We start from the raw sequence: 17878 nt of genomic DNA, 5'->3' as shown, positions 1-17878 counted from the left end.
AGCATCATGCTGTGGGGATGTTCTTTAGCGGCAGGGACTGGGAGACTAGTTAGGATCGAGGGAAAGATGAACGGAGAAAAGTACAGGGAGATCCTTGGTGAAAACCTGCTCCATCCAGAGTGCTCAAGACCTCAGACTGGGGAGAAGGTTCACCTTCCAACAGCGCAACAACCCTAAGCACACAGCCACGACAACACAGGAGGGGCTTTGGGACAAGTCTCTGAATGTCTTTGAGTGGCGCAGCCAGAGCCCAGACTTGAACCCGATCGAACATCTCTGGAGACCTGAAATTAGCTGTACAGCGACGCTCCCCAGCCAACCTGGCAGAGCTTGAGAGGATTTGCAAAGAAGAAATGGGAGAAACTCCCCAAATACAGGTGTGCCAAGCTTGTAGCATCATACCCAAGAAGAGTTGATGCTGTAGTTGCTGCCGAAGCTGCTTCAACAAAGTACTGAGTAAAGGGTCAGAATACTTACGTAAATTGGGTGTTATGCAAAAATTCCAGAAAACGTATTTTTGCTTTGAAATGGGGTACTGTGTGTAGATGGGTGGACTATTTAATCCATTTTAGAATAAGGCTGTAACAAAACAAGATGTGGAAAAAGGGGGTCTGAATAATTTCAGAATGCGCTGTATCATTGAATTTCTGTAACAATGTTCCAGCACCCTCTAGTGGTAATCTGCTGCACCCAGAGAGAACACAAATATAAGTGAAACTATTTGTATGGATTTTCTACGACAGATATCCCTGATATGTATTGAAGTCATCAAACCATCATCTACTGAAGTGTTATCGCCATACTAGCCATCCAAACCCAACTCAGTGTTCCAGATCCAGTGTGATTTACATTGCTCTTCCATTAGCAAAAGCATTGCTTTTAGGACTCAGGTAGCCATTCCCCTCTGTCCTTCTGGTTAGAGCTAAAGAACAGCCATATTTATCACCATTCCTGGTTTCAGTTTTAAGCAGAGGGTCCTATGTAAGATTTACACAGCTCTAGATCACATCTCAAATAGTACACAGGAGTATTTAATAAAATTCTTTATTCATAAACTTGATGCAAGTTTACAAATTACTGTACATGGTCAGAATTACCCTTGCAATGAAAAACAAAATAAAAGCATGCTAACAGTGCATAACTTTATAACCCGCTCAATCGCCAATCACAAAATGAAGTCAGAAAAAGGAACCAATGATTAGTTTCAGGTCTCAAACCAAAATCTCCCATCGCACTGGGTTTTTAGTCAGACAACTGGTCTGGATCTGTATAAGAGGAGCTGTAATTCACTGCACGACTGACATTAGAACAGACATGGGGCCTTCCACGGAGTTAAAAGCCCATTTGACGTCTGCTCTGAAGGCACAGGGATTTAAACAGTAAGAGTTGGAGTCCTGCTCTGGGGTGGACAGAATAGTATAGTAGACCATTTGTTTTAGACCTCATACTCCTAACACATGGGCGGGACGCCCATAACTGTTGGAGACAGCCTTTTTGCAATTGGTATCCTTTAGAACTAAGCTGATCTGGTGAGAGTCAGTCCTACATGAATCTATATTAAAAAAAAAAATCTGTTCCCAGAGACAGCATCTACCGACCTCTGCAAACTAATATAAATGATCCAACCTGACAAATCAAAAAACTGTCCAGTCCACACACCCTAGTCCCTAGAGTGAAAGTCATTTCTGAGATATCTACATGCAAAAGACTACAAAACCAGGAGGAACAGGATCACGATGATGTCCTAGATTAGAAACGACCCAAGACAATGAGCTTAAAATGGGTGAGGTAAAGCGTTGGTTCACCTTTCTGCATCACAAACCTGATCTGAGGGATTGGATGAGCTATATGGGGCCTATATCAAGAGCAAGCATGTCCCTCCCACCTCATCACTCCACCCTGTTACCAGTCTTAACAGTGAGTACTTTAAAAAAGATAGAGACAAGCCAAATGGAGAGCGCGCAAGCCAATGGTTACTGTAATTATAGGAGGGGAAACCAATTTGGAAGTAAACAATAGTTAAAAAAAAAAAAAAAAAATTGCATCTCGTGACATTTGTGAAGCAATCCCTTGCTAAGTCAAGTGTGCAGTAGCTATGTATTCCTGAGTTTGCTTCTCCAGAGAACACAGGGAGGGAGTTTCTAGCCGGGGCATGTTCACGATGAGGTCAGCCATGTGGGAAAGCTGTGGCACACTTGGTACCAATACCTAACGACTATAACAACGATCAACAGTTATCCTTGTGTAGTAGACATATTTGGTAATAAAGTCAGTCACCATATTAGGTGAATAGTAATAAACCTCTAAATGAGTCTTCAGTGCCACCATTTTGACAGAACGTGATACATTGTGTAATACAGATGGGGGGGTGGCTGACTTTACAACAAATACAAGGTAGATGGAGCTTAATTACACATTATATACCCATTATTAGTATATTTCACAAGGGTGACAGTTCTGGATGAGGTTAGTGTGTTGGGCTGACCTACAGCGTTGAACAAAAAAAGTGGAATATTTACTAGGAACAAGCCTGTTCCTATGCTGGTTTTTGCGACAACATACTTCTAACAATGTGGATAATACCCACACAAAAAAACGTTAACGTGTGTAATAACATTAAATCAGATGCGTCACACAATATTCTGCATATTAATCATATAGCTAAGACTTGGCATGCTCTAGGTTTGACAGTGCTGAGGATGGTCATGAGTTAGGGGTTCCTCTGAAAAACGTCCTTCCATCACTGACAACCAAGATCATGAGGTCAGGTCATAAGTGAATAATCAGATAGAAAACATGATACCAGAGAGGGGAGGCAAAGGATGGAAATGAGTGGGGCTCAGTCTTTTGTTGAAGGCATTACTACACACCTTACAGTCAGACCTGAAAATATTTTTTTTAAGCAACAAATATTTTATTATTGAGCATGTGGTATGAAGAAGTCCACTGCAGCCATGAGGCATGGATGGGCGATGTGGGAGTGTGAACAAGCTAGTTAAGACGATGGATTCAAATTAAGCAGGGGACTGCACTGAGCCGTTTTGAAATTATTGTGTGTGCATAGCCTTACTGAAAGGTTCATCAAGTTTGGGTCACCGGGGAAATTAGCCAGCATATTTGCAAAGCCCAAAAACCACCTGTGTCATTGAGTAAAAAGGAATGGTGTGTCACTTTCGAACATATGAAACCACTAACAAAAGTATTTCAATTTATACAGGAAAACAAAACAATAGTAGTCATTATGCTTACATAAAAACATGGTTTAAAAGGTATTCCTTTTAACTTCTGCAAGAGTATCCATGAAGCAAATGCTTTGTTATCCTACGTCTGAAATACACCTTGAGAAATTGATGCCCCTGCTATAGCCAGGGGTATACTAACGCAGTCTCCGCCCGCCCGCCCGAACCCCAAAACCCACACAAGGTTACGTTAAAAACAATTAAATCAATTCTCAGAAATACAACTCTACAAGTTTTACATGGAGTTATATTCAACTACATTACAGTGATTAAATCCAACCTGCCTTTGCTAAGCCTGGTCATATTTCCAAAAGGAGCCTGAGAGGAGATTGGGCTGGGTGGAGGCGGCCTCCACCTCTTGTGCTCAACAGGATATCCTCCATTAAGCCGTCTCAGTCCCACCTAGGTCAGGAGTCTATAGCTCTCCTCTCTCCATTCAGGGCCTTTGGCTTTTGTAGACCTGGCGTTTAAGGAAGCTAGCTTTAGGAGGAGACGTTATTCCAGAAGGAGGAATCTTGGCAATATACAGATACACAAGCACAGATATGACAGAGGCCATCCATGGGGAGTGAGGTGATGCTCATCCCCACTACCAGCGTTTCATTGTCCATCCCAGCCTCCACTGTCACAAGGGGAATGTCACCTGTCATTCTCTGTTTCAGTCTGTGGCCGGAGAATCTCAGCCCCAGTCACGCGACTGATGGACAGCTTCAGTCACTAGCAAAAGCCATGCCTCAACCTTGACCCGAAATCACAGGCAGTAAGTAAGCTATTCTTTGCTTGCCCAGAGTAGGATTTAAGGGAGTTGCACAAGATATGGAGCTAATTCAATGATCAGGGGATTAGGGGTGAGATTGTAACAGAAGAAAACAAGAGGGAGCGATTGCACAAGTGAGAGAAAGATAAATAGCGAGAGGGTGGATCCCCTATTGCGAAGTGGATAAGGTGGTTGATCAGTGAGGGGTTTTAACCATTGGTTGGTTGGTTCTCATGATAACAGAATGGGGATCAAACTCCCAATGAAAACAACTCCAGTTAGAGAGGGAAAAGAAAAGTGTGGGGGGGGGGGGGGTTGCTCCCAAGACATGTGGTCCCAGTGGAGGCATGGCAAAGGTCCTCTTACCCATCCTCCTTAGGGGGAGTGTACCAGCCTACAAGGATCAAACAAGAGACAGTACACTCAGTTATACTGGACAAAACACAATCAGTTCATCCAAGACAGTAGGATTGATCAAAGAGTTGGATGCATTTTATCTTGACCTAAGAACAAATTACTGTAGCTGCCATATGACACCCTCTTGGAGCTTGTAATACACTACATGACCAAAAGTGTGTGGACACCTGCTCATCGAACATTGCATTCCAAAATCATGGGCATTAATATGGAGTTGGTTCCCCCTTTCCTGCTATAACAGCCTCCACTCTTTTGGGAAGGCTTTCCACTAGATGTTAGAACATCTGCTGAGATTTGCTTCCATTCAGTCACAAGAGCATTAGTGAGATCAGGCAGAATCGTCTAGCATGTTGTAGCGTTAAGATTTCCCTTCACTGGAACTAACTATGAAAAACAGACAATTATTCCTCCTTCCCTAAACTTTACAGTTGACACTATGCATTCAGGCAGGTAGCGTTATCCTGGCATCCGCCAAACCCAGATTCGTCCGTCGGACTGCCAGTTGGAAGTGCGATTCATCACTCGAGTCCAATAGCGGGGAGCTTTACACCACTCCAGCCGACTCTTGGCGCTGCACATGGGGATCTTAGGCTTGTGTGCAGTTGCCCTTTTCATAAAGCTCCCGACGAACAGTTATTGTACTGACGTTGCTTCCAGAGGCAGTTTGGAACTCTGTAGTGAGTGTTGCAACCGAGGACAGACAATGTTAAAACACTACGCACTTCAGCACTCGGCAGTCCCGTTCTGTGAGCTTGTGTGGCGTGACAATTTGCAGCTGAGCCGTTGTTGCTCCTAGACGATTCCACTTCCCAATAACAGCACTTACAGTTGACTGGGGCAGCTCTAGCAGGTAAGACATTTAACAAACTGACTTGTTGGAAAGGTGGCATCCTATAACGGTGCCACGTTGAAAGCCAGAGCTCTTCAGTAAGGCCATTCTACTGACAAGGTTTGTCTATGGAGATTGCATGGCGGTGTGCTTGATTTTATACACCTGTCAACAACAGGTGTGGCTGAAATAGCCAAATCCACTAATTTAAAGGGGTGTTTGTATATATACACTGTATCTTCCCAACCACTGACTGATGTATGGAGGGATGTAATCTCAAGGTCAAATATGATACAAGATGTGTAACTGGACATGGTAACACTCACCGTTCTTTTCATGGATCTGGACCAGGGATTTGTATGACTGCTGTGCTCTGGCAAGATTGTATTGGTTCTGAAACAAAAACAGCGCCTATATCGAACTTGTGCTTATGAATGCCCCAAGCAGTGTAAAGGTTCAGGACTAAGCACCATCACGTACAAGTGAATTAGTTTGATGAAGTCTGACTGCACGGTGGATGCCTTTCCATCAGCTTCCCCCAGAGAATTGCGCCGCTCGATCTGTTATCATGCTACGTTTGCACGCACCGCGGGTGACCATTAATCGCACCATAATAAATAGCGTGTTGAACCGTGTGGGGAAAATCTCTGAGGAGCCGGGAGCTGGGTCTATTTTCTCCCGTGTGTGTAATAAAATTCATATTCAGAGTGGAACTGGCTCTTATAAAAAAGGTCAGAGTCCTATCAACCCAGTAACAGAAACATTGGTATTCTTATGTTTTTGATTAATAGGTACATTTCTGGCATTTTATTAACCATACCTACCCAACTTTTGTAACCTCAGGACAGATATGATAAACACTTTCATTAAGCAAGATTTGAAATCAACATAGCTGAGTATCAAGTCTTTCTTTGGTGTACAAGGTTAGATCCTAACTTTTAAAGAACAGATTCTCATACAGCAGGGCCCAAGATTCCTTGAAACTGCAGCTTGTCTATAAATAGCACTGTCATTTGGTCTGCTCTGAATTCTACTGGGATCCCAGAGTCAGATTAGTGTGACTGCTGAGAGAAGAGGGAGAGAAATGACAGCACGAAGTGGACTCATGTGAAGCGTCAGCATTAAGAGATCAGCAGCGTCGCACTGTCCCAGCGGCACTAAGTAACAACGTCCTGTTTAAATGAAGTGCTGGGGGCTCATAGATACCTCATTTCCAAAAAGCAGCTAGGACCAGCTGGCCACACACACACAGCTCACCCCTTTATCCATGTCAGAACACCATGTCAATACACGCTATAGTATGCATCATGTTAACACATTTCAAAGCTCTCTGCCCCCTTAGACAAACAATGCTTACCTTATTGGCTCCAAACTGCACTCTGGCTTTTCCCTTGACTAAAGTGGCGTTGATCTGCATGATTACAGACTCTATGGAATAGGCACTGCTCCAGCCCTGAAATCAAGTGGCGATACATAATCAATGTACTAGCATTTACCTCCACTGTGAAATAACAGTGGACAAGTTTTGAACTGACATTGTGGCATAAAAACATACCTGTTTTGTGAGAAGCTCCATGCACAGGGCACCCCCTCCAAGAACATAACTTAAAGACAGCAGGTGAAAGGAAAATATTAGAATATGTAGATATAAAAGGTGATCAAAAATCCACAATAAATCTCTTATCCACAAGCACAGATGATCTCCTTTTAGCTAAACTGCCACTTCTGACATTCAGCTTTTCACTGGCTGTTGACAATGTCTAGACCAGAAAAGATTGCCCTTCCTTCATGGTTAAGTGAGGGGAGCAACTCCGTCACAGTGGAAACACCGCAGAAAAAACAAAACCATTCCCTTCATACACAGTGAACTTAACTCACCCTCCAGACAGCACAGGAGAAGCCACCCGTACAAATGGTGGATCAAAGGGGAAATTATCCTGCAGGTAGAGAACAAAATAACATTAAAATGAGAACACCCAACACTACCAAACTGGCTTTGCTTTCTAGTATCAGCATTGGTACTTACTTTATATGAGAAGTTTAGCAGAATGTAATCCATTCCCTCCTTTTCCTTTAAAACCTGCAGGTCACTGTGTAGAGGACTATCTGGATCTACGCTGTTGAGCAAATAGAGTGCATCATAATACATCAGCCACATGCTAGAATTATACAGTACTGTCAACTCCTATGGTAAATAGGCCTAGTGCCGAAAGAGCAGTGAATGCGATAAGGCATTATCCTCCCTCATCCTGAGATCCAGCCTTCCTGTTAACTTCCTCCAGGCTTAACCACAGTATAACCCCCCTCTTTAGTTACTTACGTCCTCAGCTTGACGTGCCATTCATACAGGCTGTCATTGACCAGCTCCACTGAATAGATACCTGGAAGAGAATGCATAGTCTGGTAAGTGACATTCGGAATCAAACTGTCATTTTTTTATTGCAACATATCTGAAGAGCCTTCTAGTGCTGCTGCAGTGAAGTACGTACCCATCTTGTAACTCTGGGACCGGTATATCTCCCGGAGCTCCTTCATGAGGCGGTCTGAGGCCTGCACTGAACCAGATACCGCACCCTGCAACACACAATACACACAGGGTAATACACCGATACCCAAACATACAGCACATTGAACAATTGGGGATAACAAATGCACAGACACTGACGGCAACAATTAAATCAAATATTTACAGACCCAGTTCAAATATGCTAATAGTCCTGCATTTAGATAAAAAGTCTACAAACTCCTATAAATGAACAGTTATTGATCAGCATAGAGACAAAATGCTTCAGAACTAACTGGCAGTATACAGTTCGCTACAATATATGGGGAGAATTTCACAGGTTCCATAGCAAGGCTCTCATCTGCGATAATGATAGATTTGAAGAGCTGAGCCACTGAATGCAGTAGGGAGTGTGGAGGATGAGAGAAGAGCATCTCATTTATAAGTCTCTCGGGAACGCTCACAGACCTTAGGGGAAACAGCTGTAATCTAAAGCAACAATAAAGAGAGCCATGGGTAAATGTTAGATAACATGACTACTATCAGAATAACTAATTACTGTCATTTAGTCTATGCAATCCATGTTGATCATGTCCTTGTTTACAAATACAGTCCTAAACAGCATAATATGGGTGTACTGCATTGGTAAGAAATTCCCTCAGTAAAACACTGACGGAAAATAAGATGGAAAATACATCCATTCAGAACCACGTGAAAAACTGGTTAGATGCATGCACATTAGCTATATCATAAAGGGTCACTCTAAACATCCCAGTGTAACAGTGCCGGGTCCAGGAAACTGTTCTAGGCCTAACGACAGATATATTCCCCATGCATCCCCCAAAAGCGTATAAAATGTCACCTTACCGAATGAGCACTTACGTTCAAGTGGTCCTGCCTCTGGTTCTTGCGGATCTTCTCCAGGATGGCCAGGTTCTCCTTCTCGATGCCGTCATCCTCAGACTTCTTCCCATCCACTGGCTCCTCCTCTTTCATCTCATAGTGGTCCAGGTCTTCAATGTCCTGCTGGCACCACACACAATGACAAGATAAGAGCATTAGAAGACATGTTTTACTTCAAGTTTACACTTCAAATATGTGTGATTGGTACTGACTATCTAGTCGAGCTTGACATCCAGCATGGCTCAGCTCAAATCACCATGGTAATGTGCAGCGCTATATGTAATGACAGTTATTTGAAAAGGGATAAGGACCTCTCCCATTTCCTCTTCTTCCTCCTCTTCGGACGTGACCTCGTCTGTGACCCCATGCTAAAGAAACAACAGAGAGAAAGATGAGTTCACAGACAGTTCAATCTCATTCCTAACATGTCATACTTAGTGACACCAATTGCTTTAGCAAGTTAGATGTAGGCTTATAGTCTAACAAAAAACCGGTAGAGAGATTTGTAGGAATGTTTTGAAATGTGCAAAACCAGTAAGTGAGTTTCTGGGTAGTCAGAAACAACATTCCTCAACTGTACAGGCTGCTACTATTTAACATTCAACCTCTGCTTCAGTCATTCTAATTGCTAAGTAGACTATTTTTATTTTACCTTTATTTAACTAGGCAAGTCAGTTAAGAACAAATTCTTATTTTCAATGGAACACTGGGTTAACTGCTTTGTTCATGGGCAGAACGACAGTTTTTTTTTTACCTTGTCAGCTCAGGGATTCGATCGTAGCCTATGAGGCTACGGTTGTGTGTTCATTGGTTACGAGGTAAATTATGCTAGCATCTCCCACTGTCCCCTCCCACAGGAAGAGTATTGATTCCATCCCCGGGACAATGACCTAATCATTAATGTCTGTGCTGATGGACGGTTTCAGGACAGTATTAGGTAGCTTTCACAATAAAATGAAACAAAGGGATTAGGCACATGACTCACTTCAGGTATGTGAAAGGAGATGGTCTTCATGAAAAAGCCTCTTGATGCTTATTTTTTACTTCAATGCCATCCAATGGAAAAATATACAGGCCTAGTAGTACTTGAAAACCAGAAAACATTTTGAGCAGACATTAAGCGTCCTTACCTTTCGGTCTTGTCCTACAGGGCCGGCAGGGAGGGGCTGGTCCAGCATCTCTACATCTGGGTGCTGGGGCAGGTTGTACAGCCGACAGAGGTCACAGATGAGCCGCTTTAGCTGCTGCAGGAGCTGGGGGACCGAGGGACAGTACCAGCAGGCACAGTTTGAGTTGGGGAGCACAGGCAGCAAACTAGCAGGTCAGCAGCACTAGATAACACAGCACAGACATGTCACAGATACATTGCCGTGAAAAAGGATTTGTCCCCTTTCTGATTTTTTTCTACAACGAATGCTATCAGATCTTCAACCAAAACCTAATATTAGATAAAGGGAACCTGAGCGAACAAATAAAACAAATGAGATACTTATGGAATTTATATAATAGAAGTTATGCAACACCCAATGCCCATGTGAAAAAGTAACTTCCCCCTTACACTCAATAACTGGTTGTGCCACCTTTAGCTGCAATAACTGCAACCAAACGCTTCCTGTAGTCGTTGTTGATCAGTCTCTCACGTCGCTGTGGAGGAATTTTCACCCACTCCATGCAAAACTGATTTAACTCAGCGACATGTGGGTTTGAGCATGAACTGCTCGTTTCAGGTCCTGCCATAACATCTCAATCGGGTTCAGATCTGGACTTTGACTAGGCCGTTAAAAAACTTCAAATGTGTTTTTTCTCTCTCATCCATTCTGATGTAGACTTGATAGCGTTTATTTGATCATTGTTTTGCTGCATGAACCAGCTGCATTCAGCTTAAGTTCAGACAGCCTGATATTCTCCTCTAGAATTCGCCGATAATGACCAAAATGTATGGTTCCTTCAATGATTGCAAGTCATCCAGGTCCTGAGGCAGCAAAGTATCCCCAAACCAACACACTACCACCACACTTGACCATTGTTATGAGGTTCTTATTGTGGAATGCAGTGTTTGGTTTTCACCAGAAAAATTGAAGTCTATATCAGAATGGCTGAAAAGCAACAAATTGTACATTTTGGAATGGCCTAGTCAAAGTGCAGACTTAAACCCACAAAGGTCGCTGAGTTAAAGCAGTTCTACATGAAAGTGTGGGGCAAAATGTGATGAGAGACTGATCAAATGCTTCCTGTAGTTGTTGGTTGCAGTCATTTAAGGTGGCTGTCATTGCAGGAATTACAACCAGGTACTCTGTAAGAGGAAAAATACATTTCTTCACACAGGGCATTGGATGTGGAATAAATATATTAAATAATTATAAAATGTTTGTTATTTGAACACAACTTCCCTTGATCTTATATTAGGTTTTGATTGAAGATCTGATAATTCAGTGTAAGAAAATATGCAAAAACAGAAAATCAGAAAGGAGGCAAATACTTATTTACTGCATTGTACCTTAACCACAGCACACCTTCAGAGACTACATGAAAGGTAAGATTGTCAGGGAATGTCAGACACCTTAGCAACAGTAACTTAGTGCAGAAATGTGTACCTCTGCAAGCTTCTCAGTATTGCTATTGAAGAAATGTATTCTACTGAATGTAGGCCTGGTCCATAAATGGTGAAAATGTTGTATAATGCATGGTGCAGAGAAAATCTGAACACCACAGATATCTTTGATAAGAGTACAATAAAATGCAGATCTGGTGGGCTACAAACAGAGCATGCAGTGTGATTAAGTAGGCTAAGTCAAAGAATGTAGCTACATAAGCCGATATAGCCTACAGAGAACTGTGTTTCCCCTAGGATTTCTTTCAGCAGTGGCAAAAGGGGGTGCGAGGGCTTGCTCTTTGCTGGGGGAGTCTGGGGTCATGCCCCCCTGAGATTTTTCAGGTAGAACGACTGAGAAGGGCTTCCGAGTGGCGCAGCGGACTAAGGCACTGCATCTCAGTGCAAGAGATGTCACTACAGACCCAGGTTCGATCCCGGGCTGTATCACAACCAGACGTGATCAGGAGTCTCATAGGGCGGCGTACAAATGGCCCAGCTTCGTCTGGGTTAGGCCGTCATTGTAAAATAAGAATTTGTTCTTAACTGACTTGCCTACTTAAATGAAAGGTTAAATAAAATCAATAAAAGTGGTCACTTGTGATGACTTTTCAAAAATACATTCTACTCCAAAATGAATGAAAATGTTGACACCATTTGAAATAAAATGGATCGCGCCACTGCATTGTAGGGAGATGAGGAGCAGGCAGTGGCTGTGTGCTCATGGCTCTCATTTGTGCCACTGCTCACTCTGTTTGCTACAAATATACCTTGTAATGCTGATCTTGAAGAGATTCTCCAGGACTTTTGAATACACAAAGTAGAGCTCACGAGCAACAAATGCTTCCTGAAAGGTGCGTACTGTGTCACATATGTGCATATAAGTGCACTAGGTATGTGACAAATGGACAATATTCCTTAATGTTTAAAAACTGCAATTATTTATTTCTTATCGGTTATCAGAAAGTCATAACATTCCACAATTTACAAGGCAGAATAACAGCCCTATTACATATGCATGACTCCTAGGGACAGGCAATGAAGTTATCTACTGCAACTCTTTACAGACTTAGAACACAGCTACAGTAACATAGCAATAGTGACAATTGGTCACTTTTCAGAAAATTTGTAAAATGTGACAGTGAAATTCTGCTCCGGCATAAAATGTTATTTTTTAATAGTATGGTTGATAGTTGTTTAATTTCTACTAAAGGTCTTGGTAAGTCATAGTATTTAACAAACCTTAAAGTACTTTTTTTTAGGAGAGACTGGTCTCCACGCAGGCAGCAGCTCAAGATTGTTTAATTGATAGTTCTGGTTGCATAGTAATGGATGTTAGTCCCACTTCAGAAGTCTCATTCCTTTACAGACAAGTAAAATGCCCATTCATATCTCCAGAGAAGGTTTCGTGTCGGCATTTAAAAATCCGTAGTGTAGCCTACACTAATAGACAAACAAGCTGTAGCGCTTTCAAGGGACCACATTCCATTATGTCTGAAAAGGGTACTCGATAAAGGATAGCGATAGCCTATCGTAATTTTAAAAACAAAGATTAGGCTACTCCGTGCTTGTAAGAAGAGGGCACGACAAAACCTATTCCCCCTCAGGAGACAGAACAGAAGACTGAAAAAATTTGACACGTGCCCCCAGATCCTTAAAAGGTTCTACAGCTGCACCATCGAGAGCATCCTGACCGGTTGCATCACCGCCTGGTACGGTAACTGCTCAGGAGGCCCAGTACGTCACTGGGGCCAAGCTTCCTGTCACCCAGGCCCAATATACTAGGCGGTGTCCGAGGAAAGCCCAAAAAATTGTCAAAGACTCCAGTCACCTAAGTCAGACCGTTTTCTCTGCTACTGCACGGGCAAGCGGTTCCGGAGCACCTAGTCTAGGAACCAAAGGGTCTTTAACAGCTTCTACCCCAAGCCATAAAACTGGCCACCGGATTATTTACATTGACAACCCCCGATGCTACTTGCTGTTAATTATCTATTCAGTCACTTCACCCCTGTACAAATTACCTCGACTAACCGGTACCCCCGCACATTGACTCGGTACCGGTACCCCCTGTATATAGCCTTGTTATTGTTATTTTATTGGTGTTACTTTAGTTAATTTTTTTTAATATTTCCTTAACTCTTTCTTGAACTGCACTGTTGGTTAAGGGCTTGTAAGTAAGCATTTCACGGTAAGGTGTACATGTTGCATTCAGAGCAGGTAACAAATCAAGTTTGATTTAATCTCAAAATTCACACGACAAGGTCCTTTGGCCTGCTGAAACTGTGGCAGTGTGTCTGTCAAGAAAACCCATCCCTCCGGTTCCACAGAGAGGCACTCTCGACACTCATACCAAACATGACAGAGGGCTGTCCTGTGATGTTTGAGTGACATGAGGGTGACTCCAAAACACTTAAAAACCTCAGCTGCCTAACAGCTGAAACTAAGACAAGAGGAAACAGGCAGAGAACCTGTCCTGCAGCAGAGTACCTCCCTAAATTGGTCTGACATTCATCTCCCTTTAACCTCCAAGACAGGTTGGAACAGCGGTATAAAATATCCCAGCTGTCACTCAACTCTCCTATCAGAACTGCTTTACCCAACACCACCAATACAGGTATGGTTAATTAGTCATTAGAAGAGCTGTGATAGGCCGAAAAACAACATGTTTCTACTGCTCCGTATAACACTTAGGTGAAGTTGATTTGATTACTATTCATGTCTTATAATACGGTTGTTTTAGTTTGGATACAAGCATCTGCTAAACAAAATTGTAATTGTAAACAAATACTTCAAATATATTGTCATAATCCAGTTTCATTATCTGAACACTGGGAAGTCTCCTTCCAAAGCATTCACATACTAGATCAAAGGCTGGGATTGAAATGATAGTCAAATAATGATTTAGCACCACAATAATCTGCCTTCTTTGATGGCTTGGCTCAGCAGGCCGGCGTTGCGAAATCATGCACAGAGAATGCTCTTGCTGAGCTACAGCCTGGCCCATTTAAAAGGGACTGCTAGTTTAGGTAAACTAGCTGTTTTTGCATGAGGACGAAAAGGACAGTCGTTCAATCTTCTCTGTGAAACTTTTGGGATAATGGGACAATTCAGAGTACAACGCATTTCTCATCCCTGGACTGAAATATGTTTTCCAAACCATATCTCGCGACGGCTCTGCAGTTAATCTACACAGGAATGCCGTCTGACCCTAGTGCATCTGTAAGCAAGAGGGTCGGATCTGCTGGCTCTGCTATAAGTCTAGGCTCAACCAAGTGCTTGTGATGAAATAGTACAGAATAGATAGATGTTACTAAACATGAAATAAGATGCAAAATGTTCAGAAGAATACACTCCACCATCAACTGTTAGTTATACTAGTTGTAGGGCTGAGATATTACCAGGGTGCTGCCCTTTCTGACATCCTCCAGGCGCTCCAACACTTGTGTTAGGCTCGGGTCATCAGAGTCCACAAACCAGATTGGAGGTGTGGAGGGGTACGATTCCTGCAATACATGGGTTTTATTGAGGATGAGAGAAACAAAACAAAAATAAATCAGCATTATTGTGTGATAATTGTTTGGAACAATAACATTGAAATTAAACAGGAGTGTGACATTGGCATGTGTCTGAATCATACATCTAGGAAATCTCAAGTCATTCTATACAGACAAAATAAATATCTGATTACTACTTAACATTACCGGAAGCAAAATTAATGTGATGGTGGCCATTTCACATTCCTTATAGAATCTTAACTAGCCAAGTAACGTTAAGAGCACTGAATTCAATTAGTATGCTGGTCAAACGAATGTAGCAAATTGGAAAATACAAACCACCAGCATACAGCTAGCTAAAAGCTGAGCTGGCAGACCACGGTCTTTTGACAAGACCAGAAGCTGTTTGACAAGTGACGCTTTTGAATCATGCTAGCTAGCAATTATTTACTGACGTCATGAGTATTGCTAATTTAGTGTTATCAGTGACAACTGACGGGCTAGACCTTATTGCGTTGACCATGAAGCATGCAATTACAACAACCACTACGTTAGCTAGCGAACTTGCTTGACAATCAACTAACGTTAGAAAATGCGGAAGTGTAGATAGCTAACGTTAACGATGTTCATCAGTGACGCAGAAAGCATCCCTAGCCTAGGCCCTAGCATAATGTCATGCCCGTTTCAGGATAACACTTTGGCTAAAATCAACAGACTTGCTTGTCTCTCAGTATTTTAGCTAGCTAACGTTAAGTACGTAACCTACAGTAGTAATATGCAAATATTTACTCATACTAAGTTACTATATTAGAAACAAGTCAGCTACCGTTAGCTAGCTTGCTAACATGCAAATATTGGGACTCCTGCTAACGTTAGAAGTATAAACAAAAGTCAAACATTGCATAGCTAAATGATAGCTGGCTAACGTTCGACCGGCCACAGTTTGCTTCTTTAACCATCTGTTCGTTCGCCTGTCCCGCGAGGCTAAAACACTGCGTGTTCAGAGCTAACCTACTGTAACTAGTTACCGCGTTAGCTAGCTAACGTACTTAGCCAGCCAAATAACGTTAGCTAGCCATGTCGCCTCGTCTCCCTACTTACCGTAATGTTGCAATGTATAATCAACAGTTTTTCTCCAGTCACATTAAACTGACAGTTTAGCTCATCCGGCTTCCAGTCAATAATTCTGAAGCGTTCGTGGTTTGGATCAAAAATGGACTCCAGAAACTTCAGTTCGGCCTTCAGCCCCGAAACCGACATCTTCCACGCATCTCCGGCTGGGCCGCTGGGGAGGAGTGAATTCGGGACTAAAACTGCAGCTACGCAGTCGAGTCCCAAATCAAGCCTTTTAAAACAACGTAATGTGAATGTCAAACCGCCTTCAAGGCAAGCTAGCTAACAAGCCACCAATGGAAACAAGCAAACAGTTAGCTAGCTCAATAACAACGCCTTGATTACTCGTCCGTTGTCTTTCCGTCTAGCTAGTATTGTTGTTGATGTCAGCCTTCTGATAGTACAATTCTAAGACCATAAAATGTGGCTTGGTTGAGTAGTAACAGTTCTTTCAATTTGTTGCTTATTTGTTTCGCTGGTCAACAAACTGCTCATGATGATGCCCGCAAAATTGTAACCCAACGCAGGCGCTCAACTGTGTTTTCTTCTGGGGTTTAAAGATGGCGTTTTCCCGAGCCTGCAGAATCCCAGCATCCAGCGCGTGCTCTGTTGAGGGGCGGAGGTTAGAACACCAAAATATAGAAATAAGTAAATCACTTAGACAACTTTGAAACATTTGGTCACAACAGTCTTCCTGTGTGGTGACTGAGTGACAGTAAACCGTCCTTACCTGGAGCATATTGTCACTAGAATTGTAAACGTGTAGCTGGCCAAAGGTATTCATTTTCCAGGTGGAAGTTTAGGTCAATAAAACATATTTATAATGTAATTGATGACAAGGCAAACCCATGGAAAACTAATTGGATTGGCTTGCTAATGAGAGAGCTGTCTGACTTTTTAGGGGGTCTTTAATTCACCTTTAGACATCATTTTTTTGAAGACTGACTTGTTGAGAACACTGTTTGTCCTACTGACTTGTTGAGAAAACACTGTTTGTCCTTTCATAAAGCTGATTGTCCTACGATATTGTAGCTATGCCCTTGCACCAGAAGATGTAAGTGTACTACTATTTTTTAGTTAAATGTTTTTTCCTCTAGCCTTTAGCAAGGGATAAACTGAACTCAAAGAGTAGCTTCTCAACTTAACAAAGCGTTATGATGTCAAATCAAATCCAATTGTATTGGTCACATACACATGGTTAGCAGATGTTAATGCGAGTGTAGCGAAATGCTTGTGTTTCTAGTTCTGACCGTGAAGGGATATCTAACAAGTAATCTAACAATTTCACAACAAGTACCTTATACACACAAGTGTAAATTAATTAATAAGAACATGTACATATAACTATATGGATGAGCGATGGCCGAATGGCATAGACAAGATACAGTAGATGGTATACAGTACAGTATATACATATGAGATGAGTAATGTAGGGTATGTAATCATGATATAAAGTGGCATTGTTTAAAGTGACTAGTGATATATTTATTACATCCAATTTTTAATGATTAAAGTGGCTAGAGATTTGAGTCAGTATGTTGGCAGCAGCCACTTAATGTTAGTGATGGCTGTTTAACAGTCTGATGGCCTTGAGATAGAAGCTGTTTTTCAGTCTCTCGGTCCCAGCTTTGATGCACCTGTACTGACTTCGCTTTCTGGATGATAGCGGGGTGAACAGGCAGTGGCTCAGGTGGTTGTTGTCCTTGATGATCTTTTTGGCGGCCTTCCTGTGTCATCGGGTGGTGTAGGTGTTCTGGAGAGCAGGTAGTTTGCCCCTGGTGATGCGTTGTGCAGATCTCACTACCCTCTGGAGAGCCTTACGGTTGTGTGAGGAGCAGTTGCTGTACCAGGCGGTGATACAGCCCGACAGGATGCTCTCGATTGTGCATCTGTAAAAGTTTGTGAGTGTTTTTGGTGACAAGCCAAATTTCTTCAGCCTCCTGAGGTTGAAGAGGCACTGCTGCGCCTTCTTCACCACACTGTCTGTGTGGGTGGACCATTTCAGTTTGTCAATGATGTGTACGCCGAGGAAC

General features: G+C 42.5%; 1 protein-coding gene across 4 annotated transcripts; it reads right to left on the bottom strand.

The window, feature by feature from the left end:
* Positions 1 to 1028: 1028 nt before the first annotated feature.
* On the bottom strand, positions 1029 to 16435 carry LOC115167334 (ubiquitin-conjugating enzyme E2 Q2). Of its 4 annotated transcripts, none has more exons than XM_029721671.1 (13): positions 15834 to 16435; positions 14637 to 14741; positions 9779 to 9901; positions 8960 to 9016; positions 8628 to 8771; positions 7732 to 7816; positions 7563 to 7623; positions 7269 to 7359; positions 7121 to 7179; positions 6798 to 6846; positions 6600 to 6695; positions 5569 to 5635; positions 1029 to 4390 (listed from the first exon to the last, which is right to left on the bottom strand). In XM_029721671.1, exons 1-13 carry the CDS (start codon positions 15990 to 15992, stop codon positions 4359 to 4361), a joined length of 1128 nt encoding a protein of 375 aa, XP_029577531.1. In that variant the 5' UTR covers positions 15993 to 16435; the 3' UTR covers positions 1029 to 4358. The 4 variants fall into 4 exon arrangements, with proteins under 4 accessions (XP_029577531.1, XP_029577529.1, XP_029577532.1 ...); XM_029721669.1 differs by having other exon boundaries at positions 8613 to 8771; positions 15834 to 16434; XM_029721672.1 differs by having other exon boundaries at positions 8628 to 8768; positions 15834 to 16434.
* Between the last annotated feature and the right edge of the window lie 1443 nt (positions 16436 to 17878).

The sequence above is a fragment of the Salmo trutta genome, chromosome 29 (assembly GCF_901001165.1).
Source record: "Salmo trutta chromosome 29, fSalTru1.1, whole genome shotgun sequence".
Lineage (NCBI taxonomy): Eukaryota > Metazoa > Chordata > Actinopteri > Salmoniformes > Salmonidae > Salmo > Salmo trutta.
This window is presented reverse-complemented; position numbering and strand designations above follow the sequence as displayed.